At 44.3% G+C, this 25,446-nt stretch overlaps 1 protein-coding gene across 5 annotated transcripts in view; it reads right to left on the bottom strand.

The window, feature by feature from the left end:
- The window catches only part of SBF2 (SET binding factor 2), a 2,295,537-nt gene that overhangs the window by 1,163,204 nt on the left and 1,106,887 nt on the right, over nt 1-25,446 (bottom strand). For all 5 annotated transcript variants that reach the window (XM_078680952.1, XM_078680953.1, XM_078680956.1 and 2 more), the window contains 2 exons: nt 6,672-6,785; nt 5,100-5,228 (listed from right to left, as the gene is read on the bottom strand). In XM_078680952.1, coding sequence (XP_078537078.1) covers nt 5,100-5,228; nt 6,672-6,785 — 243 coding nt within the window. The remainder of the gene's footprint in view (nt 1-5,099; nt 5,229-6,671; nt 6,786-25,446) is intronic.

Raw genomic sequence — 25,446 nt, 5'->3', positions numbered from 1 at the left:
GAGTAGTAGAAGAAGTAGTTAGCAACAGCCCAATTCTACCAATCATCAAAAGACAAGGAGAGAGAGATGAGAAAGCGTACCGCTTCATTATCGACCTACGAGAGGTCAACAAGATAGTTGTGTCACAGTACCCTGTAGTCTCTGACATCACCACCATCCTGACCCTGATCCCGTCAACTGCCACCACCTTCACTGTCATCGACCTCAAAAATGCCTTCTTCTCCATACCCATTCACCCAGACAGCTGCTACCTCTTCGGATTTACCCTAAGATCCCGCTCGTATAGATTCTGTCGAGCACCCCAGGGGTACACCGAAAGCCCGAGTATCTATAGCCAGGCACTCAAGAGACAGTTAGACGCAGTTCAGTTACCGGACGGAGTGGTGTTAATACAGTATGTCGATGATAACCTTTTAGCAGCCGACACCACTCCACTTGCACTCACCGCCACCATCCAGCTCCTACACTTCCTTGCAGAGAATGGTCACAAAGTTTCCCGAAAGAAGTTGCAGTTTTGTAAATCCCAAGTAATCTACCTAGGACACCTCCTATCAAAGGAAGGAAGGAAACTCACACCTGACAGAATCCAGACTATCCTAGATACTCCCGTCCCCAAGAGCCAGAAGCAAGTCCGCTCCCTGGTAGGCCTCACCTCATTCTGCCGACAGTGGTTGCCGAACTTCAGTCTCGTTGTTAAGCCCCTACTTTCCCTTCTAGCCAAAGATGTTCCCTTTCCCCTCCCTTGGACTCCCGAATGCCAGACCGCGTTCAAAGAATTACTAGACGCCCTTTGTTCGGCACCCGTTCTAGGAACCCCAGACTACTCCAAACCATTCTCCCTTTTCACACACGAAAGAGAAGGATGTGCATTATCTGTCTTTGACCCAATTGATTGGCCCCAAACAGCGCCCTTGCGCCTATTTCTCAGCCACTCTTGACCCCGTAGCCAGAGCATTACCAGCTTGCCTACGAGTTGTTGCAGCCGCAGTAGTCTCGATACGACAGAGTGAAGGAATTGTGATTTCCAACCCCCTTACTGTGTTAGTACCCCATGCTGTTGACACCCTCCCGAACCAAACCAAGACCCAGCACCTGACTAGTGCACGATTGACTGGATACGAGTTGACCCTATTAGCACCACACATTACTCTGAAACGATGCACCACTCTGAACCCAGCTACATTGTTACCACTGCCTGAAAACGACCCTAATGTAACTCCCCTACATGACTGTGTAACCCTCACCGACGAACAGACAAAGAGTAGAGTAGAGTAGACCTCCGAGACACTGCTTTCCCAGAACCTGACGGAGAATTATGGGTGGATGGCTCATGCATCAAACTTCCCGATGGCACCACCTCCGCCGCATATGCCGTTACCACAGCCCGAACCATTATTGAAACAGCCCGAATTGCCCAGCGATCCACACAGGCGGCAGACTGATTGCCCTCACACAAGCATGTATCTTAGCAGCAGGGACAACAGTAAACATTTACACGGACAGCCAGTATGCCTTTGGGGTGGTTCATCACTTCGGACTTCTTTGGAAGGAAAGAGGATTCCTGACCTCACACGGCACACCGATCTTACATGGAGATCTAGTCTCCGCCTTGACCGAAGCAGTCCTCCTCCCCAAGCAGCTAGCAGTAATCAAATGGCAAGCACATATGAAAGTAACGGACATTATAGGACAGGGAAACGCACTAGCTGACGTTACTGCCCGAGCTACAGCTGAAAACAGAACGACGACACAATTGTATGTAACCAGGTCACAAGCAGAGAAATGGACAGATGCTAGGACCACTATTAGGGATATCCAACTGACGAGTACACCACACGAACTGACTGAATGGGCTCGGGTGGGACTAAAAGACGATGAAGGCTGTTGGAGGATGAAGGACAAAGACAAATGGCTGTTACCCAATGCATATTTGATCCCCATATTGACCATGGCACACTTACCGGCACACATAGGTTCCGCCCCCATGACCACACTAATCACTAGAGTATGGCATAATGACAGGATAGCAGATTCAGCGAAACGCCTAGTTCAGCAATGCATGGTATGCCTACAACACAATCCAGGGAAAGGGACAGTGGTACCACGGGGAGGATTTGGAGTCCCCGACCATCTGTTTGAAGTCCTCCAAATGGATTACATACAGTTAGAAAGGTGCCATGGTCTGAAATACGCCCTATATATTGTATGTGCATTCAGCAAATGGGTAGAAGCTTACCCCACCCGCGACAACACCGCCACCACTACTGCAAAGGTGTTGTTAAAAGAGTTTTTCCCACGCTACGGCCTTTGTAGAATTTTATGGAGCGACAATGGCCCCCACTTCGTAGCCGAGGTTATCCAACTCATATTGAAAGGGTTGGGTGTAAAACAAAGGTTCCACACAGTTTTCCACCCCCAATCTGCAGGCCTGGTAGAAAGGCACAACGCCACACTAAAGCTAAAACTAGCAAAGATAGTTGCCACCACAGGACTGAAATGGCCTGACGCCCTCCCACTGGCATTGCTATCAATGCACTCCACCCCAACCAGACACTACTTGACTCCGTACGAGGTTGTCTTTGGCCGGCCAATGAACATTTGGGCCGCGTCGAAGCCGACTTCCATACACGATGTCCCAGACATCCTATTGTCTGATTATTTGCATAACCTTACCAAAGAACTAACTGTTATCCACCAACAGGTGCAGCAAGCCATACCAGACGCATCCAGGGGCCACGGACATGACAGCAAACCTGGCGAGTTCATCCTGATCAAGAACTTTCAGAGATCCCCTGCAACTGGCTGTTCGATCCGATCCCAGGCCATAACCAACCCCTGCGGATACAGTTTATTGCCCCATACAGTAGGATTCCGCCTCTCATCAAAGGAGCCGGAATTAATCAATGCCACAACCCCATGAGATCCGACCGATTGCGCGTATTTCAGCTCCTGCCGGAATGCCCAGCTGCGCGATAGCAATCACCTACTGAGACCGGGGGTGGGGGTACAGTACTATTGATATGTGTGGGAACGGGCCTGAAGCGGGGATTCCAAAGATGGTTTATAATGCATCAAAGAAACGTCAGGAATGTGTTACACTGTAATAAAGAAATAAACCCATGTATAAAAGGCCAGGCCACAGAGATGCAGTTGGAGCACCTCGAGACGACACCCTGCTTGTCTGATCTGACGCGCTTTCCTTCGAAGAATAAATCCGTTTCCTGCTTTCCAATTTCCAGCGCCCGCCTCTTTATTTGATCATTACGATTGAATTAGAGGCGACTAACGCCTAAGCGGTGCTTGAGGATATCTGGGGAAAATCTGCTTTGTTCAACAAAAGTACAGGGCATCATCAGTATAACAAGTGGGAAAGAAGCCACCCCTATCCCCATCTTCAGTAATATACTGGGGCACTCCATGTTTTGGCACAGTCACAGTCAGAATCAACAAGAGAATGGAGAACTCTGCTGATAGTTTTGGCGCGGTAGAGATGTCAGATTAGAATCAGATAGCATGATGGCAGGTTGCACTTTAGTTATTTCGTAGTACGACATCAGATTGGGCTCAGACAAGCTCAGGCTGATGTTGGTTCGAGGTCTGACATGGGCTTCAGGTCACTGATCAGTGCAAGTGGACCGTCAATGAGTGCAGTAAGGTGGAATCCAGCAAGTTACATGTAGCCAGAGTGGAAGCTTGAACCAGTGTCAGTATGTACTTGGTAACCGATCCAAAATAATCCGACTGCAGCGGGGAGGACTCACCACTGGTAATCTTACAAAACCTCTTTGTGGCTCCCGGATGCCTGAAGCCACACTGCAGGGAGTCAGGAGCATACTAAAGATTTACAGCATTACCATCTTGTTGGCCTCGATCTACTGCATGGTTGATGATGTCCCAGGAGAAACAGGCACTTCGGAACCAGATGATGTATTGGTTCTGTGATACGTTACCTTAACTGATTGCTGCTCTGATCCTTGCGCCTTATGTTTGGAACCAGAATGATTAAGCCCTGCCTCACTTTCTTTTGCTTGTGTAAGGACTTGTGCTTGTGTTTACACTAACCAAAAGATTTGGTGCAGGAAGTACAGTGGTTTGGGGAATAACCTTATGATCGGGACTGGACCTGGACACAGGACTTGGATTGTGAACAGGACCTGTACGATATCCAAGACTATTTCTTATGCTCAGAGTTGTAACTTTTCTCTGTAATTTCAGGGGCAGCACAGAATCAGCGAGAAGATACAAGATGCCAGGTGTGGACGGACTGGTGAAAAATTATCCAGATCCACTCTGGTGTTTGGGGGATATTCTAAAGTTGAGGAATCTGAGGTTAGAAGCATTCATCTGAAATATATATACATATTTACTTATAAATATATATATATATATACACAGTGTTCCTTACCTGTAATTTACATCTAGTTGGAAAGAGAGTTCGCTGGACCACCAATCCTATGAAAAGAGGTGCTTACTTGCAAAAAATAAGTCCTGAACTCTATGGGGAGCATGAGCTCAAAAGGTGTCAGATGAAGACTTCTGCCTACTCTTAAGTTCGATTTGTAGTAACACTGAAAACTGCTGCTGATATTGTGGATCAAGTACTAAAAGCACAATCAATGTGGGTCAAATTCTGATAACTGGGACTAGGAAAAAAAAGTCTTTCAATCAAGCAGCATGGGGCATCAGCAGAGGACCTTCAGATAAGTAGTCGGTTGAAAGGAGAGACTCCTGCCTCAAAGGAAAAAAGAATTATGTGCAGTCTGGCGCTTGCCAGCTTCTATGCAAACATCTAGATCTCTCCGTAGAGGAAAAAGAGCTTACCTAATTGGAAGCTAAGCGGGAATGACAAAGGGGTAGGTGAGCAAGGGAGAAAAGCAAGTCCCTTATCTAGGCAGTGTTTCCCATGTACTTGGTCTCGCACATTTTTTATTTGCCCTGCAAATGCCTCAGCTCACTCACACTGCCATGGAGGGTAACCCTTCAGCATAAAGGAAGGTAGGCTCACGGATCCCATAGAAAACCTTAAAGAAACGAACCATAAAACAGATGTTGTTCAGTTACATAGAAGATCAGTCAATTTTGTAAAACGTCTACAGTACCTCATCGAAAAGATCACAGGATCTGTAAGGTGGTCCCCGATCAGACACAAAGCCAGCAAATGCCATTCCGTTAAGAAGTTTAGTGAGGAAGTCATTCTCAATTAATCCACGCTGTCCCAGGAAAGCTGCCTGCAAAAGTAGTGAAAGACTTCAATTATTGTACATAGTAAATTATTGATTTAAAAACATTACTACAGCTATCTTTGAAAAAAGGGCTGTCACGAGAAAGGCCGTTGGCTGGAGTACTACTCTCAGGCAATCAGTGATCTCCTTAATAAATGTTACATTCTTAAATGCATCTCATCTGTACATTTCACACTTATTTTAACGTATAAGTTTATAAAGGGTACCTAAATGCCCATGGCGATCAAGTACAATGAACCTACCCTTTTCCACATATTTGCAAGCCTTAGCATGAAAAAAATCTCTAGAAACAATTTGAAGAGGCAAAACCCAATGATTTATGTCCACGAGGGCAGATGAGTAAATTAACTAAGGCTTGAAAGGGACCTACAGCCGGTTGGTGTTTGTTCATTGAGCAGTCCAATTGCTATCGATGACGTTAAGGGGTGGGCTGGCACAGTTCTGGTAGCTACAGATATTGATTTTCTTGGTTAACATTTGCAAGACCATTCATTACATGAAACTTTTTGTTTCATATTTGTAATTTCTAACGGGTCACAAATCGACCTACCTCATGAATAATAAGGAGGTAGGTCACAGTTTGACCCATTAGGAATGCCTGCCATCACATGGATGGTATCCTGCTGAGGTGAGCAGACCACTATGTCTGTGATTGCTTTTGAATATTATTTGTTGAAATGCAACCAGTGGCGGTCAGTGGAGGTACACGCGGTTGATGGAATAGGATTTATTGATTTATTTAATTTTCTCTATTCTGTCGACATCCCCCTGCCCCACCACACTTACCCACATCAACCGCTGCTGAGTGCAACCCATTTTCCTCAAAAGAAAACAGGATAATATTTTAAAAAAATATATTGAAATTTTTAAAAAAGGAAAACGGGATGCATTTCAACAACAAAAAGTGTTACGTTTTTTCTTTCTTTCTTTCTTTTTTTAAGAGCACGCAGTAGTCCGTGGATCTACTGCTGGCTCTTAAAAAACGGTTTTCCAACATTCACAAAGGGGAAGAGGTTCCATGTGGACCCCCTCCAATTAGCAGATACATTACCACCAACTCTGAGCTGGAGGTAAAATACTAATGTTTTGCAACCACATTTCGGTCGCAAAACCTTGATACCTAACATTGGAAATCGCTATTTATAAGGGACGCCCCTCAAATAACGATTTCTACACCCAAACTGCATTTCTGTTTGGATGTTTGTGCATCTGGAAAAGCATTTTTGCAAATCGGGTCGTTTGAGACAGCAAAATTGCATCATACATATGGCCCCAATAATATCTTTTAGAGACTAAACAGCCAATACTCTGGAAAGAAAGCAATGGATAGCGCATACCTTAATCGTTGTAAGAATAAATACTGCTTAGGAAAAACTTTAACCAAGATCAATGCTCCGAAATGAAACTGCACCTGAAAGAATATTTTACCTTGTGGAAATGTATGACCGGTTCAGCATGAATTCGGATGAGCTGCAGACATGACCTGTATCCCTGGAAAATCTGTGCAAATAATCTCAGAAAGATGGCTCGCACTTCTTTATCCTATAAAACATTCAGAAATTGGGTGAGCTCAGCACCTTAAAAAGACAAGATACATACATTTTGATCAAGGGGTATTCTTTGTATGGATTTTCACAGGTAATGTGCAAAACATTTCACCAATTCACTGTTAGTTACATATCCCACCTCATGACTCCACATACGATTTCAAACGTTTTGTGGATAACATGTCTTGTCAATCTCTGTGGCAGTGTTTGGTTTAGTTGGTGACATTAATAAATGAATGAATAATTTTAGAGGTTCTTAATTCTTATTAGAAAGTTTGAATGTTGAGCACTCCTTTGAAGATAATGGGGTGCTCCAGGCTAATGGTAAGCCCGGAACTCCAACATTCCAATGTTGTCATTCACAGCTGTTGCTGTAAACAAAGGCCTCACTGAGCCAGAGGGGACTCAGTGAGTCCTTTGTTTTATTTGTTAGAATATTCTGCCCTCTAGTGGCAGAACGTTCTAATAGCCACATAGCCCTCCATAGCTCGGCTATACCGCCATCAAAGTCAAGCTCCCAGCGCTGGAACGGGCCTGTAATTGCTGGTATGGCCTGCTACAGAATTTTAAGCACTCCAATGAAGACAATGGAGTGCTCCGGGCTTCTATAGCTGGTAGAAGCCCAGAGAGCAACTTTCCAATGTTTTGTTTCATTTCACATCTGTTGCTGTGAACAAAGGCCTCTCAGAGCCAGTGGGGATTTTTCCCCACTTGTCTTCCGTGAGGCCTTTGTTTTACTAATTAGAACAATGTTCTCTGTAGGGGTGGACTGTTCTAATAGCCTTAAATCCCTCCTTAAGGGGTATACCAGCCAGTAAAGGCCCGCTCCCTTGTTAAAGGCTTTAACGCTGGAGCAGGCCTTAAATGTTGGGTATCGCACACTACAGCGGGCTTTAAGGCTAAATTGGAACACTGGAATGCTGAGAACTCTACTAAAGCAATGGAGTAGCTTCAAGCTTCTAATGGCTGGTATAAACCCAGAGCTCCAATATGCCAATGCTTGTATTCATGTTTCTATCTTTTTATTTTAGAACATTCTACTCTCAGTTGGTGGAATGTTCTAATACCCTTATAGCCTTCTGCCTCGGCTTTACCAGTTGTTAAAGGCCCTCTTCCTCGTTATAGGCCCTCACCTCCATTTCAGGCCCATAACTAGGGTTCAGGGCCTTTAACAACCGGCCTAGCCTTCTGCAGCGGGCTATAAGGCTATAACCAAACAATAATCGCTATTCGTGTAAATTCTATCTTAATTTTTGAGTAAGTTGTAATGAGAGACCAGTACCAGATTCAAACAGTGATTCTGACAAATTAGACCCATAATTCACTTCAAGAAGGGGAGTCCTTCTTCTACACTGAGCTAAAGGTTCAAACCAGCAACTAACACTCAAATGTAAATAGGATTAAAACTCAGACTGTCTTCTCTTGCCTGTAGCATGAAGGGCCTTGGTACAGGATAACATGGCCACCTTAGATATAGGCACATGGTACATTTGGTATACTGAAGGAATACTTTGAAATGATGATATTATTATACAAATTCATAAAGACGGAAGTATCAATGCCTTGGATGCTTTTGAAAAAATGTGCATCAGACAGAGGAATTAAACCAGGTTCGGTCACTTTTGTTTGCTTTCTCTGTCGAACTGTTATAAATTAAACACAAAGAGACCAAACAAAAGAAATGGGAAACTTTAGGAAGACACCAAATCATACACTAACACAGAGTGGATACTATTTTTGCTGTGAGCTATTGACTTAATGGAGGGAAAGAGGTTTTACAAAGGAATGACCCTCCAACAGAAATTGGTTATGGTGAGATGACATTGGACAGCAATATCTGAAAAGCGCACTCTTATGACAACATCTTTATAACCATGGTTCAGATCTGTTCAGCACATACCCAAATAATATATAATGCGTATTACAGGATTAATCCCAAAACCCAAAATTATTCAAGAACCAATAGACAATCCGCCAAAGAAAATATAAAGTGTGCCAAAGTTTTTGTGAAAAAACTTGTTTTCTTCTTTATTTAAAGTTTTGATGGACGATCATTCATTTAAAATACAGTGCAAAAACATAGCCATCATTGCCGACACGATTCATCTCCATGAGACTTCTTCAAGGCTTTCTGTAAATAAACAACCAACTCTAAAGTAGCACAGCGTCGAGAACTTCAATGGTGAGATGAGATATTCATAAAAAAAGAAATCGTTTTATTTTTTGGACAGTCAAAGTATTTTTCTTTTTATTAGACCAGTTGTAAATGTCGTCGAAAATCTCCCAAGGTAGTACAATTGCCCCTGGTTTCTGTTTGTGCAGCGTTCAGCGTGGCGTCCGAGATCGTAAAACAACTTTTTACGATCTCGGACGCCACGCTGAACGCTATTACATCTGCACAGCACTAAATCAGTGGGTGGGTTTTAATACCCAACACCACACTTTACTTTTGGTACATCATTTCACTCCAATTTCTAAACTTAAAACGTTAAACTTAAAATAGGTGGTAAGGTAGATACGAAGAATGAGCAGCTGGAATACAAAATACAAAAATAAGCTCCGTTCGCAAAGCCTGTGTTTTGAATGCCAGATATTTGCTCCCATATGATTTCACCTTCATGTGAAAGAAATGTTTAACTGGATTCATAAAAGGTCTCAGCAGTGGTCAGCTAAATCCAAATAGACATAGAATTTTTAAATACTTCAGACAGTAAAATTTAGGAGTAATCTTGCCCGGATGGAAGATTTTGCACAAGTAAATTAAGTGTATGCACTTTAACATTTAATTTTTTCGGTTTCTCAACAGAAAAAGTATATTTCTCCGATTGAGAAGCCTCGAAGCCAACACACCATTAAATATGGGAGTGTTCACTCTTCATTCAGTCTCGGAAAAATGGACTTGGTCCTCTTTGGAAAAAATCTGCATACATTTTCAAGGTGGAAAGCTACTTAGAGGTATGGTAAAACCCACCAACAGTTGGCCTCTGTAATTAGCCTACTTAGAATGAGGATAAATCAAGATTATTGGTTCATATCCATATGAGGGAATTCCGAGATTTTGGCTGCATTTCCGCAACAACAATTATTGTATGAGCACACAAAAATCTGTTATATTCCGATTCTGTGACTCAGGCCGGAAAATGTACGTTTGGCAAGTGATGGTTCTTTGCACCAAAGTTCGGCTTCAGTGTGCATATATATAACATATATATATATAACATATATATATATATATATATATATACATATACACATATATATATATATATATATACACACACATATATATATATATATATATATAAGCTCCAAGGTACCCACAGGTTAAGGATGCACTCATCCAGCAGCCCTTGTTTCAAACGGGTAAAAGACATCACCGCACCCCAGTCTGCAGCTTCTCATGTCTCGATTGAAAGCCTGAGGCGTTTCTGAGCCTACGCTCGTCTTCAGAGGCTCGACTTGAGTTTCTGACGCTTTGACACTCCCGCTATTTAACCGCCCTCAGATGAGCGAACTCGTGTGAGTTGGAACGCACTGCCTTGTGGGACTTGTAGTTCGTGTCTCTTCCCTGTATGGGTGCGTATTCTGCCATTTCATAGCCCTGGATGGGCCCCGGGATGCAGATGTCCATAGATCCCTCGGCTGCTGCTTCACAACAGGTTCGGCAACTTCCGACCCGTGACCCCCATAGATCTTCTGCGGGGGGTGCACCCTTCGCGGCTGGGCTGCCGCGTGTAAATGAAAGCTCCAAGGTACCCACAGTTAAGGATGCACTCATCCAGCAGCCCTTGTTTCAAACGGGTAAAAGACATCACCGCACCCCAGTCTGCAGCTTCTCATGTCTCGATTGAAAGCCTGACGCGTTTCTGAGCCTACGCTCGTCTTCAGAGGCTCGACTTGAGTTTCTGACGCTTTGACACTCCCACTATTTAACCACCCTCAGATGAGCGAACTCGTGTGAGTTGGAACGCACTGCCTTGTGGGACTTGTAGTTCGTGTCTCTTCCTTGTATGGGTGCGTATTCTGCCATTTCATAGCCCTGGATGCAGATGTCCATAGAACCCTCGGCTGCTGCTTCACAACAGGTTCGGCAACTTCCGACCCGTGACCCCCATAGATCTTCTGCGGGGGGGTGCACCCATCAAGGGAAGAGACACGTACTATTAGTCCCACGAGACATTGCGTTCCCTCCATATGAGTGGCCCATCTGTGGGCGGTGAATTATAAATAGTGGGAGTGTCTATATGCTTCACTCACGACGAGCCTCTGATGACGAGCACAGGCTCAGAAACGCGTCAGGCCGAAAATCCATGTGAGCTGCAAATATCGGTGTACGGAGATGTCCTTTACCCGCTAAAATCATCACTCTGCTGTTTGAAGTGCTACCTCGCCTGTGGGCACCTTGGAGCTTTGACATTACACGCGGCAGCCCGGCCGCGGAGGAGATCACCACCCCATGAGGACTGGGGGTCACGGGCCCGGAATTTGCCGTGTCTACTGTGTGAAACAGCAACGGAGGGATTAATGGCAACTCTGCACACTGAGACCCATCCAGGGTTTTACATTGCACCCATCAAGGGAAGAGACACGTACTACTAGTCCCACGAGACATTGCGTTCCCTCCATATGAGTGGCCCATCTGTGGGCGGTGAATTATAAATAGTGGGAGTGTCTATATGCTTCACTCACGACGAGCCTCTGATGACGAGCACAGGCTCAGAAACACGTCAGGCCGAAAATACATGTGAGCTGCAAATATCGGTGTACGGAGATGTCCTTTACCCGCTAAAATCATCACGCTGCTGTTTGAAGTGCTACCTCGCCTGTGGGCACCTTGGAGCTTTGACATTACACGCGGCAGCCCGGCCGCGGAGGAGAGCACCACCCCATGAGGACTGGGGGTCACGGGCCCGGAATTTGCCGTGTCTACTGTGTGAAACAGCAAAGAAGGGATTAATGGCAACTCTGCACACTGAGACCCATCCAGGGTTTTACATTGCACCCATCAAGGGAAGAGACACGTACTACTAGTCCCACGAGACATTGCGTTCCCTCCATATGAGTGGCCCATCTGTGGGCGGTGAATTATAAATAGTGGGAGTGTCTATATGCTTCACTCACGACGAGCCTCTGATGACGAGCACAGGCTCAGAAACGCGTCAGGCCGAAAATCCATGTGAGCTGCAAATATCGGTGTACGGAGATGTCCTTTACCCGCTAAAATCATCACGCTGCTGTTTGAAGTGCTACCTCGCCTGTGGGCACCTTGGAGCTTTGACATTACACGCGGCAGCCCGGCCGCGGAGGAGAGCACCACCCCATGAGGACTGGGGTCACGGGCCCGGAATTTGCCGTGTCTACTGTGTGAAACAGCAACGAAGGGATTAATGGCAACTCTGCACACTGAGACCCATCCAGGGTTTTACATTGAACCCATCAAGGGAAGAGACACGTACTACTAGTCCCACGAGACATTGCGTTCCCTCCATATGAGTGGCCCATCTGTGGGCGGTTAATTATAAATAGTGGGAGTGTCTATATGCTTCACTCACGACGAGCCTCTGATGACGAGCACAGGCTCAGAAACGCGTCAGGCCGAAAATCCATGTGAGCTGCAAATATCGGTGTACGGAGATGTCCTTTACCCGCTAAAATCATCACACTGCTGTTTGAAGTGCTACCTCGCCTGTGGGCACCTTGGAGATTTGACATTACACGCGGCAGCCCGGTCGCGGAGGAGATCACCACCCCATGAGGACTGGGGGTCACGGGCCCGGAATTTGCCGTGTCTACTGTGTGAAACAGCAACGAAGGGATTAATGGCAACTCTGCACACTGAGACCCATCCAGGGTTTTACATTGCACCCATCAAGGGAAGAGACACGTACTACTAGTCCCACGAGACATTGCGTTCCCTCCATATGAGTGGCCCATCTGTGGGCGGTTAATTATAAATAGTGGGAGTGTCTATATGCTTCACTCACGACGAGCCTCTGATGACGAGCACAGGCTCAGAAACACGTCAGGCCGAAAATCCATGTGAGCTACAAATATCGGTGTACAGAGATGTCCTTTACCCGCTAAAATCATCACGCTACTGTTTGAAGTGCTACCTCGCCTGTGGGCACCTTGGACCTTTGAGATATATATATATATATATATATTTAGAGAGAGGTCATCCATTTTAAAGTCCATAATTACATTAAAAAAACATTTTATTAAGTAATTATATCATTGCACTCCTTATATAAATTTAAAAATGACATCAGGAATTTAATATGGTAAATGTGATTAATGAAAAAATTAATTAATAAGGTAATACAAAAAGATTTGATTGGCCCTAAATTCCAAATAATAAGTGAAATGCTCGCTTGATAAAAACCTAATTCATTTTGTTTCCCTTTTTTTTTTTGCACATCACATATTTGTCAATAGAGCTCCTAGCCGAATGTCTCCTAAAGTTTTAAGAATGTCCTGTATGATTCAGATCCCAATACATATCTCTTTTCTGACTCCTTGATTCTGCATAATTTGGACCACCAGTGTTGGAATTTTGGAATTTCCTCCTATCGTCGCTTTTGAAGAATTAAGGATCTGGCTATTAAAACAATAATATATAATTGCTTTTTTCATAAAAGGCCCACCTTTAAGTCAGATGAGTGCCCTAATACCACTGTCAGAACATCTAACGGGTACGCCAATTGTAGTGTGTAAGTACAGAACTAATTAATCTCATCCCAAAAAACTGTCGTAATGTTGAACAGCCCCATACGATGTGGGTCCAATTCCCCCCTTCCTCTCCATCACAACTAAAATACTTTACAGAAATCTGTGGATTCATTTTATGGAGGAACGTTGGTGTACATACAAAATTAATTTGAGGTAAAATTGCATTCATCGCAGATGGGCCCCTTTTAGCAGGGGAAAATTAAACTTGTTTATCCTATCCCAAGTTGTAACGGATACCTGGAAATTTCTTTGAACTGCCATTTTTCATGCACCATCTCATTGAGTTCAATTGCCCTATGGTTGTGTGGGGAAGAAACCCAGCAGCTAATAGATTTACAGGTCTAAGATTCTATTAGATCGTCAGTGAGTTGTATAGTTGCAATTATGTCTCTGGGATTTATATCCCATAGGAAATGTCTAATCCTAATAAAAGATCATTGTATCGCTTTTTAAAAATGCTTAATGCTGGGCTCTACTTACTGCCAGCTTTTCCAATTTCCAGCCAGAAAATTCCATATCTTACAATATCCATTGCCCTCCCACCTGAAGGCAGCAGTTTTATCTAGCAGATGAAATGCTCTGATATGTACATCTGTCAGGGAAGTCACTCATTAAGAAAATATCATAATGCCTAAATAATTGCCGCCTATGTTTAAAGATCCACTGTAAAGTCGTATATCTGACTTTTTGGGGAACTTTTGTAAAGCGTAAACAATCGGCAATATCATATTCTTGAAAAATCAGATAAAATTCAAATGATCAAACACACACGCATTTAGGGGCTTAAAAAACCTATATGTGGTATTCCGCAAAATAGTATTCTTTCAGATCAGGGAGGACCAGGCCGCCTTCTTTAACTGGCCTATAAAGTTCATCTAAAGCTAGTCTAGATGATTTTGTGCCCATAGAAAAGCAGAAAATGCCGTACATTTCTTTAAAAAATGTAATCCGTACAGCGTTGGGGATGGCAGACAACAAGAAATTATACAAAGGTAGGACAGACATGGGGATAAGAGTGGCATGACCCATTATCAACAGGGGTAGATTGTTCCATTTTGAAAGCAACCACCTTATCTTACCAATTAAGGGAACATAATTCAAAACTTATAGATAGTTAACATTTTCTGAAACATATATTCCAGGCATCTTTTGGGCCTTAAAGAAACTGAAGAATGAAATTCAGTTAAAGTGTCGAGTGCAGTATTACAGAGTAAAATCTCGGTTTTTAATGTATTTATCTTATAACCTCCGAGTAATTGGTATTCTTGAAAAATTTCAAATATGCTCTTTTGGTTCTCTAACTCGGGCTTAAGACACAAAGGTATATCATCGGCATAAAGTTTTAAATTAGTCATCCCTTGGAGTATTATATTAACGTTTGACCAAACAGCTATTGCTAATGGCTCTATAAATAGAGCAAAAAGTATGGGTGACTCAGGACAGCCTTGTTTTGTACCTCTGTTAACTTTAAAACTACCAATATTGATAGAATTAATAATTATTTGCGCTGAGGCCCCTGTGTACAAGCCAGATATCATTTCAATAAACTTATCAGGAAACCCAAACTCACAGAGAATAGTGAAAAGGCTTTCCCAAAACACTAGGTCAAAAGCCTTGTTTCATGGTCCCGACAGGATATTGTGTCATTTACAAATGACTTTCCAAAACTTCGTGAAAAACCTTTAGAATAGTACAGACAAGTCGACAGATTTGTAAAAGTTTCAAAGTGTCTTTTGAAAGACTTAGATGGATTATTTGACATTGTAGTTCCAGTAGATTTGTGGACAGAATGTAAAATTGCTGTTGATTGGCCCAGTGATGAGTATCCTAGAGACCCAAAGACAGGGGATGTCATGAAGAAGTATAATCAGGTAATACTTTACCTTAAAGGAAAAATGCGTGCAAAAGAGACAGACTGGATGAGAATAGATAGAACCACCCACAATAAAGACGAGTCTGTGCATGCATATTATGAACGTTTATTGCAGGTATTCAAACAGTACAGCAGACTGGATAACATCGACATGAAGGATATGACACATTTCATTTATCGATTTGTGTTAGGATTAAGACATGAAATTTCACAATGGATTAAAGATAATAAAATGTGTTGGCAGGCTAAGCCAATAGACGAAGTCCTTAAATATGAAACAAAAGGGGATGATGGACGGAGCGTTTGAGAAAATCAAACACTCACCCCCAGTCAACTGATCTGGGTTTAATCCATCACCATTCTTTAGCCCACTCAGCCACCCCAGTTCAGACATGGCCATATGCAAATCAGTCTGACCTTGTGCCTCATGGGAACAGTCCAGCCCGAACTGCCAAGCCATGTCTTCCCTGGATCAGAAACAAGCATCCTGGGACCGGTTTCAGATTCATAATCCTCATCAGCCAGGCTATCTTGAATCCAGTGGCCAAGTGAGCAAGGGACTCACGTCTGAGCATACCCTGCCAACTTAGGGCGAACAAAGCGAAACAAAAGGGGATGATGGACGGAGCGTTTGAGCAAATCAAACACTCACCCCCAGTCAACTGATCTGGGTTTAATCCATCACCATTCTTTAGCCCACTCAGCCACCCCAGTTCAGACATGACCATATGCAAATCAGTCTGACCCTGTGTCTCATGGGAACAGTCCAGCCCGAACTTCCAAGCCATGTCTTCCCTGGACCGGAAACAAGCATCCTGGGACCGGTTTCGGATTCATAATCCTCATCAGCCAGGCTATCTTGAATCCAGTGGCCAAGTGAGCAAGGGACTCACGTCTGAGCATACCCTGCCAACTTAGGGCGAACAAAGTGAAACAAAAGGGGATGATGGACGGAGCGTTTGAGCAAATCAAACACTCACCCTCAGTCAACTGATCTGGGTTTAATCTATCACCATTCTTTAGCCCACTCAGCCACCCCAGTTCAGACATGGCCATATGCAAATCAGTCTGACCCTGTGCCTCATGGGAACAGTCCAGCCCGAACTGCCAAGCCATGTCTTCCCTGGACCGGAAACCAGCATCCTGGGACCGGTTTCGGATTCATAATCCTCATCAGCCAGGCTATCTTGAATCCAGTGGCCAAGTGAGCAAGGGACTCACGTCTGAGCATACCCTGCCAACTTAGGGCGAACAAAGCGAAACAAAAGGGGATGATGGACAGAGCGTTTGAGCAAATCAAACACTCACCCCCAGTCAACTGATCTGGGGTTAAGTCCTTAAATATGCCAAATGTTGTGAAGATGAGCTAGAAAATAAACGAAAAGAGTTAAAAGAAAAAGTCATGTGGGCACACGTAAAATTAGCAGAACAACAAGAACAACAGTTAAACCAGATAAATAGTAATCAGAAGCAGGGTGATGGAAGTGGAGGAAGGCCAAGGGGAAAATTCAATAGGGAGGATGCAAAAAGAAAATTCCCATGTCACGGGTGCGGTAAGTTGGGGCACTGGAAGGACAAGTGTAACGCTGCGCAGAGTGGTAATGTGCCGATTAATGATTTAAATCCACAGACGCAGAATGAGGTGCCACGGAAGACCCAGCAGCAGGTAATACAGAATCAGTTACCCTCTCCCCCTATGCCAAAATACAGGAGCAAAGCACAACAGAGTGTAGATACCACAAATTGGGAAGGAAGTGAAAGAAGAGATACAGCAACTTCACAATTTCTTCTAAGTGATGCATTCTTTTGTGATGAACCTTACTGACGGTGCCTGAGGGGGAGGACGAGGAGTGCGTGCTTGGCGCCTCCTTGCCGGTAGACCAGTCAGGGCCATACATTGAAGAAAAGGTTGAAGGAAAATGATGTCACCTTTCCGTTGGACACTGGTGCTACCCGTTCTACTGTGAGAACAGCAGACGTTCCAAACCTACCCCTCTCGGGAGAAGCGATCCAAGTAGTGGGCGTTTCAAATAAACAAATTAGTACCCCAGTTATAGAGCCAATGGAAGTTAGAATAGGAGATTTGAAAGAGATGCATAGATTTGTTGTCTGTGATTCAAGTCCAGTAAACCTCCTAGGTCGAGATTACTGTGCAAAATGTATTGCACGATCTTCTGTACCCCAAATGGTGTTGAAATTCAAACCCCAGACGTAGATGGAATTTATAAATTAATGTTAGCAAGACCAGAGACAGAAATTAAAATACTGACAATAAAAGACTTACCAGAAGAACTGCACCAGACGGTAAAACCAGATGTATGGGACTTTACTGGAAAAGATGTAGGATTAATGGTGAATGTTGACCCAATAAAAGTGACAATAAAAGAAGATGCAGTTTACCCAAATACTCGACAGTATAAAATGAGTGCAGAAATAAAAGCAGGTGTTGCAGGCATTTTACAAGAAATAATGAGCAGTCCATGTAACTCTCCTATAATTGGTGTAAAGAAACCGAGCAGAAAGTACAGAGTAGAACAGGACCTGAGAAAGATTAATAAGATTGTTGTCCCCTGCTGTCCATTCGTGCCAAATCCTGCAGTGATTCTATATCAGATACCGTGGGAGGCTGGATAGTTCACTGTCATTGACCTGTGTCACGCATTTTTCTCGATTCCATTACACCCAGACAGCAAATTTATTTTCTCATTTGACTTCGACAGTCATGTTTATGTTTGGAATCGTGTCCCTCAGGGGTACACAGAAAGTCCTTCGATTTTTAATTTTTAAAAATTGGAAAGTAACCATATACACTGATAGCCAATATGGTTATGGAGTTGTGCATGACTATGGCCAACTATGGATGCAAAGGGAGTTTCTGACTTCTTCAGGTACTCCGTTTAGGAATGGAAAATATGTGAAAGATTTGCTGGATGCAATCCAGTTACCAAAAGAAGTGGCTGTGGTCAAGTGTGCTGCTCACAAATCTGGTAACGAAAAAGTGGCAGCTGGTAATCGATCGATATGCTGGCCAGTTAGCCCAGCATTGTGCAAAATATAAGAAGGCTGTTAATAAAAAGGTTGAGGTGGGCGGAAACAGCTGCCAACTTATGTTGCTGGAAGGTGTGAATATATAGGAAGAAGTGAGAGATTTGCAGAATGCAGCAGAACCAAAAGAAAAGGAACTATGGAGGAAAATAGGTTGTCAGAGAAGGGCTGAAAATGGTGTCATTGTTTATCTTGATGAAACGGCAGTGTTACCGACTGTCTGCTTGCTCCTATGGCTAGGTTGATTCATGGAGATTCTCATCTTGAATCAATGCTATGAAACGTGTGTTCAGACAAACATGGTTTAATGCGAAATTCAGTAATATAGCAGAGGCACTCCGCCAGAGGTGTTTGATTGCGGTGAGTAGGCGGCTGCCTGTCCCCACCAACACCCTTTGAGATTTAATACCTGATGTTCACTCGTTGTACTGAGCTGCATTTCACATTACTTTTAACTTCAGCATTGCTTACTTTTAACTCAGCATTTTTTTAAGATGATTAGCGATTTTAAAAACAATTGAATTTGCCTATTTTGCACATACACACTTCTGTACCTCTCAGCTCCCGCCTCGGTCCCCGCAGCTGTGTGCTGTTTGAGTGGAGGGCGTGGAGACCGGGTACTAGAACGCGCAGGGCGTTTCCGGCAGTACATGGGGCGGTGCTGATTTCGAGCTCCGCTCTCTACTTATCCCATGTGTCAACACACGCGCAGCGGGCGCGCCAATGGCGCGCCTAAGGCAAGCCCGTCTGCGCCCGTCTGCGCCCGTCCGCGCCTGTCCCACGCCCAGCGCCGGTCACTATGCCCTAAATGACCTGACAGAACATCGTCGTTGGTCTAGAGAAAGTCTTTTAGACCTAAGACCTTCAATAGCGGGCAACCACATAAGGTACAACCCTACATCAGCCCAGCAATGTTACACCTGTCCAATCTGCCAATTCTCCTTGCGTGCCCTCCCGCCTAATGCATGCAGGGACACCAGAGAGATACGCCTCCTCACTCCCCTGCGTGAATTAAAGGCCTGCCTAGTCAACTGCCGGTCCCTGCCGAAACATGCTAGCGATATCTGACTTTCTCTTACATCGAACGCCTGGGACTTGATGTTCCTCACGGAAACTTGGATAAAAGACGCCTCGAATCCCGATATTGCTCTAGCAGTCCCCCCAGACTATCAATTCGCTGGGCTTAATAGACCTGGATCATAAACAGGGAGGGGAATAGCCATTATTCTCAGATCCCATTGGAAAATCTCTTCAAGAAAACTAGACAACCTGGGATCCATTGAAGCCATGTACTTCAGTATCTCTGAGGCCGCTCTTCTCATTAGTGCAGGGGTACTAATATACAACCCACCGTGTACGCCCCCCACCCACACCTCGGATTTACTCACAATCCTGGCTGACCTCTCTCTAAAACATCCGTATTTCACTGGCCTGGGGGATTTTAACCTACATGTAGATGACAGTAATTGTGCAAAGGCGTGCTCCCTGATAGAAACTATGGAGGGCATCAACCTTCCTCAGAAAGTTGTGGGCCCCACACATACAGCCGGTCACACGTTGGACCTTATTTTTACGAATTCACCTGGCCTTTCCACCCTTGTCCCTTTTCCAGTGACATGGTCTGACCCTTTTATTATTCCGTTTATTCTTAAACTCCCACCTACCCTGATCCCAGTCTGCAGGACAGAGAGGATAGGAAGAAAGTGGTTCAAAGTAACGTTGGAAGAGATTGAGCCAGCATTAGCCAAACTCAAATGGCAACCCTCCTCAAACATAAATGAGGGCGTCACTAACCTAAATCAATACCTCACTACGGCCATTGAGAACATTGCCCCCCTTACCGCCCTCTCCTCAGCCAGAACCAAACCCTCAGCACCCTGGTTCTCCAAGCTGCTGCGAGAAGAAAAAAGTAAATGTAAAAGGCTAGAACGCCTTTGGCGCCGTACCTATGATCCAGCTGCTAAAACAATTTACAGAGGGGCATTAAAAAAATTCCACAAACTCAAACAAAGTATCATGAGGGAATACTTTGCCAGTAAAATTAAATCTTCAGACAACTCAGCCAAGGTTCTCTTTCAAGTTGTGAAAGACTTTACCAACCCCGCTGCCCTCTTGCATAAGACAGAGCCCTGCCAAGAACTTTGCGATAAACTATCTAATTTTTTCTATGAGAAAATTAATCTCATCTATGCCTCTTTTAAGGTAGCAAATAATCCGGATACTGGGGTTATACCCCCCATCAATCCTGTGCCCAAGGACACTAGGCTAAGTGCGTTCAAACCCATCACCCTAGACACAGCACTGAAGAAACTTCAAGCATGTAAATCAGGTGCTCCTTTAGATCCCATGGCGGCCCAAGTTTTTTCCACAGTTGCTCCGGCGATTGTACAACCCCTTCTATCCATATGGAACTCCTCTCTTTCATCTGGCCAGTTCCCGGAGACTTGGAAGCAGGCCGTTCTCATTCCTCTTTTTAAAAAATCTGAGGCAGACCCTGCTGTTCTCAGTAACTATCGCCCGATATCATTGCTACCAAAACCAGCCAAATTTCTAGAAAAAATAGTCCAAGAACAACTTTCTGACTATTTTGAAAGCAATGATCTTCTTCAAGACTCGCAATCCGGCTTTAGGACCGGTTATAGTAAGGAGACAGCACTTCTGGAGGTGGCGGAGACCGTGCGGGAGACTGTGGACCGGGGAGAGGTAGCCATGCTTGTGCTCCTTGACCTGTCCGCAGCCTTCGACACGGTCTCCCATGCCATCCTCCTGAACAGACTCCTAGAGATGGGGATCTATGGAACTCCTCTAGCTTGGATAACCTCCTTCCTAACTGACCGCACACAACAAGTTTGGTGTCGACCATTCTGGTCTAAAGACAAGAAACCGCTTGGTTGTGGGGTGCCCCAAGGATCTGCCCTCAGCCCCCTTTTTTTTTTTAAGGTTTATGTTGCACCCCTAGCAAAGGTGATTGAGTCTTCTGGGGTGAGAGTGATATCCTACGCTGACGATACGCAGCTTATTCTTTCCTTTAGAGATCACTCGCCCTCTGGTTTTGAAAATTTTAGAACTTGTCTTGCCAATAATGTAGCCTGGATGACCTTAAACACGTTAAAACTCAATACGGACATGACGGAGGTGTTGTTTTTTAATCAAACGATTCCCTTGTCGCCCGCCACCTGGTGGCCTGCGGAACTCAACCCACCACCGTCTCCTGTAAAGGTGGCATGCAATCTTGGAGTCCAATTCGATAACGAATTATCTTTTAAGGCCCAGGTCCAGAAAATCACCTCGGCATGTTTTGGGAAACTCCACATGTTAAAAAAAATCTCCCCCTTTCTCCCCATGGAATCATTGAAGACAGTGACGCACGCTTTAATCACCTCACATTTGGACTATGCCAACAGCCTATACGTGGGACTCCCCGCCTATCTCCTTCATAGGCTGCAGATCGTGCAGAACGCCGCAGCCAGGCTGATCTGTAAAGTCCCCTATCGACACTCCATTTCACCCCACTTGAGGAAACTGCATTGGCTCCCGATCACTGCTCGCGTCAAATTTAAGGCCCTGGTCCTAGCTTTCAGGGCTCTTAATGGAAAAGGCCCCAAATACCTTAGACACAGACTAAAACCAGTCCATTCCTCTCTTAACCTCAGGTCTAACCACCTTCGCCTCTTACTTACCCCCAGATTCCGCCTTGCGAGAAAGGGCGGTAGAGCTTTTGCAGTGGCAGTAGCACAACTATGGAACTCCCTTCCCGTTGGCCTCCGTCTCATTGACATCGAATCTCAATTTAGGGGCAAACTAAAAACTTTCTTATTTTCGGGCTAAATCTTTTTCTCCCCCTGATCCGCATTCCTCAGCGCCGGGACACCCCCGTTGGGGGTAGCTGTGAGCTCAATACATGTCAATAATAATAATAATAATTTGCCAACAAATGAACCCAGGGAAGAAAACAGTAGTGTTAGCAGGAAAAATTGGGAAGGCAGAAGTTCCTTTTATTCGATTACAGATTGACTTCATTCAGTTACCCCCTTGTCGAGGACTAAAATACATACTTGTCATTGTCTGTCTGTTTTCCAAATGGGTGGAAGCTTACCCCACACGCAGGAACGATAGCATCACTGTAGCTAAGCTTTTACTTAGAGAGCTTATACCACATTTCGGTTTTCCAGTAACAATTGAATCAGACAGAGGAAAACATTTTAATAGTGAAATAATGGGTCTAATTTGTGAAGCATTCAAAATTAAGCAAAAACTTCACTGTGCCTATCGCCCAGAGGCTTCTGGAGTGGTAGAACAATTGAATGGCACTATCAAGTCAAATTGGGAAAGATGTATGAGTCAACTCGATTGGAGTGGCCAGATGCTTTGCCACTTTATCTAATGGGACTCTTTGTATATATAAGAACTTTATTGCGTGATTAAAAAAACCATTGCAAGTACAAAAAATGTTTTCAAACGTATCAGAAATTCATTTCAAAATTCATTTCAAAATTCATTTAAAAAGGGGAGTGAAATAGTCCGAAATGGGTTGAGGTGACGGGTGGAGCTAGCTGAAACTTTATGCCAATGAGGGATCACAAACTATAGCCCCCTCACAAAGTTTTTTTTGCTGCGTGATCCATGAACCTTACTAGGGCACAGTTTAGTTTAGTGTTCCTAGGGTCAAAGCAGGCCAAAACTGCTGCTCTACACGTTCTGATCATTTTGTGTTCCAGGGATGTTTAAAGAGGGCCCGTCTTTCCGTCACCAGTTTTGGGCAAAGACATATAATGTGTATTATGTCTTCTTTGTATTTCCCACAAAGTCGACATAGATCTCGTCCGTGCTCTCTTTTCCATTTTGGCAAATGAACCAGCAAGTTAATGACTCCCAGTCTCAATTTTAAAAAGCTTAGTTTCGTTCGTGCAGTAAAGGATACGGTTCAATACTGCTGTGGGATCAACGAAGCATAGGATTGCAGGATCAACCACCCATGACTTCTTTTTGCTAGGTGAGCCTTGTCTTCTACTATCGAAAGTTGTTTTGTGCTTATTTTCGCTAGCCGTTTGAATTCCTTCTGACATACATGCATGCTCCAAAGATCCTTTAGGCATAGGGTTGTCAAGCCTTTTACCCAATAGTCTTGTCCTGCTCACCATGAGTTCGTATCGAGACTGGCCCACAGGTGGTGTCCTAGGCTGCCTTCCTTTGATGACCTCAATTTGTGACAGCACACAAGAAAAGTCATGGCTCTGGCTAGTGGTTGATGGCGGATTCCCAATTCCAACCTGATTTGTGCCGGTGATGTTTCAGTTGGTAGCTTGAACACTGATCTATAGATCTTGGTGATGATTTTGTCTAATTGGCCGCTGTCCAGACCTTTTAGGACTTCACTACCATAAGTTAGTGTGGGAATGATTTTTGCCTGAGCAACCTGTATAGTTGGTGCGAAGGTTGGACCTTGTAGTTTCTTTTGGATTGATCCTATTGCGAAGGCAAGTGCAGCACCCTTCCTTTTTTGTTCTTCTAAGTGGAATTTGTATTTTTCATTGTTGTTGAAGATAACTCCGAGATACTTATGACAGTTGGATTCAGCAATGCTTTCCTTGTTCAGTGTCCAAGACAAATTCTTAGCTTTCCCTGGACGGACCGCCAAGATTTTGGTTTTCTTGTTGTTTATCTGGAGCTCGTTCTTATTTGAGTATTCGGAGGTCGCGTCCAGGAGCCTTTGCATCCCGCTCTTTGTTTTGCTACGGAGGACCACGTCATCAGCATATAGAAGATTTGACAACAACAGACCCGTTACTTTGGGAGCATGGGAATTAACCTTATTTAAGGCTTCTGGGAGGTCAGATAAAAATAGGTTAAAAAGTATCAGGGCCAGGACGCAACCCTGTTTAAGACCCTTTGTCGTCAAAATTGGGCGTGATAGTCTTGAACCGTCCCCGATCTTAATCCTAACCCATGTGTCTTGATGAAGGAGTTGTATGGCTCTTAGAAGGTCAGCTGGCATGTTGAGTCTAGACAGCTTCCGCCAGAGCTTTGCTCTATTCACGTTGTCAAAGGCCGCTTGGAAGTCGATGAATCCCATGTAGAGTGGGCAGGAACTGAACTTCGCTTGATCAATCAGGCAGGAGAGGCTCATAAAATTGACTGAGGTGCCGGTGTTGCTTGTGAAGCCAGTTTGATTCGGAGGGATAACTGAGTTGTCGTCTGCCCATGCCCTAAGGGAGTTAAGCAACACTCCCGCAAAGTACTTTGCTTAATTGTCGATAAGGGCAATGAGGCCGTAATTCCCCGGGGATTTTTTGTCTCTGCCTTTAAAGATTGGTGCGAGGATTGATCCCCGCCAAGAGGGCGGTATTGTATAATGCTGCAGGATTGAATTAAATAAAGTGCATAGCTTCGCAGCCCAGAAAGTTACGTCTTCCTTGTACAAGGCTTGGGGGATTCCAACTGGACCTGGGGCCCCGTCCTTCCGACCCTTTTTAATCTGATTTCCAATTTCTGCCTTCTGAATTATTGTAAATTCATTGCTGCTTTGAGTCAAGGGACACTCGTTTGATAATTCCATTTTTTGATCATCATTAAGGCGTTCCTTCATTGGGGAATTTATGATGTTCGGATCAGGCGCCCAATCAGCCACTATTTGTGCCACATTGTCTTCGAAGGGAAAATTCTGGTATGAAGTATTTGCTTTCCGATCGTTGAAGTGAAGATAGAGGAAATCAACCCACTCCGACTCCAGTATACATGAGGAGGCGACTTTAGATGAGCGCCCAGATACGCTATTAATTGTGCGCCAGACCCTAGCGGAGTTATTTGTTTTGATGCCTTGCTGTAATTTGGCCCAGAACAAGTTCCATTGGTTTCTGCGTAGCTCACTTTTCGCTTTCTTAAGGTGGCTGCGGGCCTCTCTCAGTTTTGTTATTTTTATGGGATCCGTTGGATCCGTTTTTAACGCCCGCCATGTCCGATTCATGTTTCTTGTTGCGGATTTTATCACAAGATTCGAGCAGGGCATCTG

The sequence above is a fragment of the Lissotriton helveticus genome, chromosome 3_1 (assembly GCF_964261635.1).
Source record: "Lissotriton helveticus chromosome 3_1, aLisHel1.1, whole genome shotgun sequence".
Taxonomy (NCBI): domain Eukaryota; kingdom Metazoa; phylum Chordata; class Amphibia; order Caudata; family Salamandridae; genus Lissotriton; species Lissotriton helveticus.
This window is presented reverse-complemented; position numbering and strand designations above follow the sequence as displayed.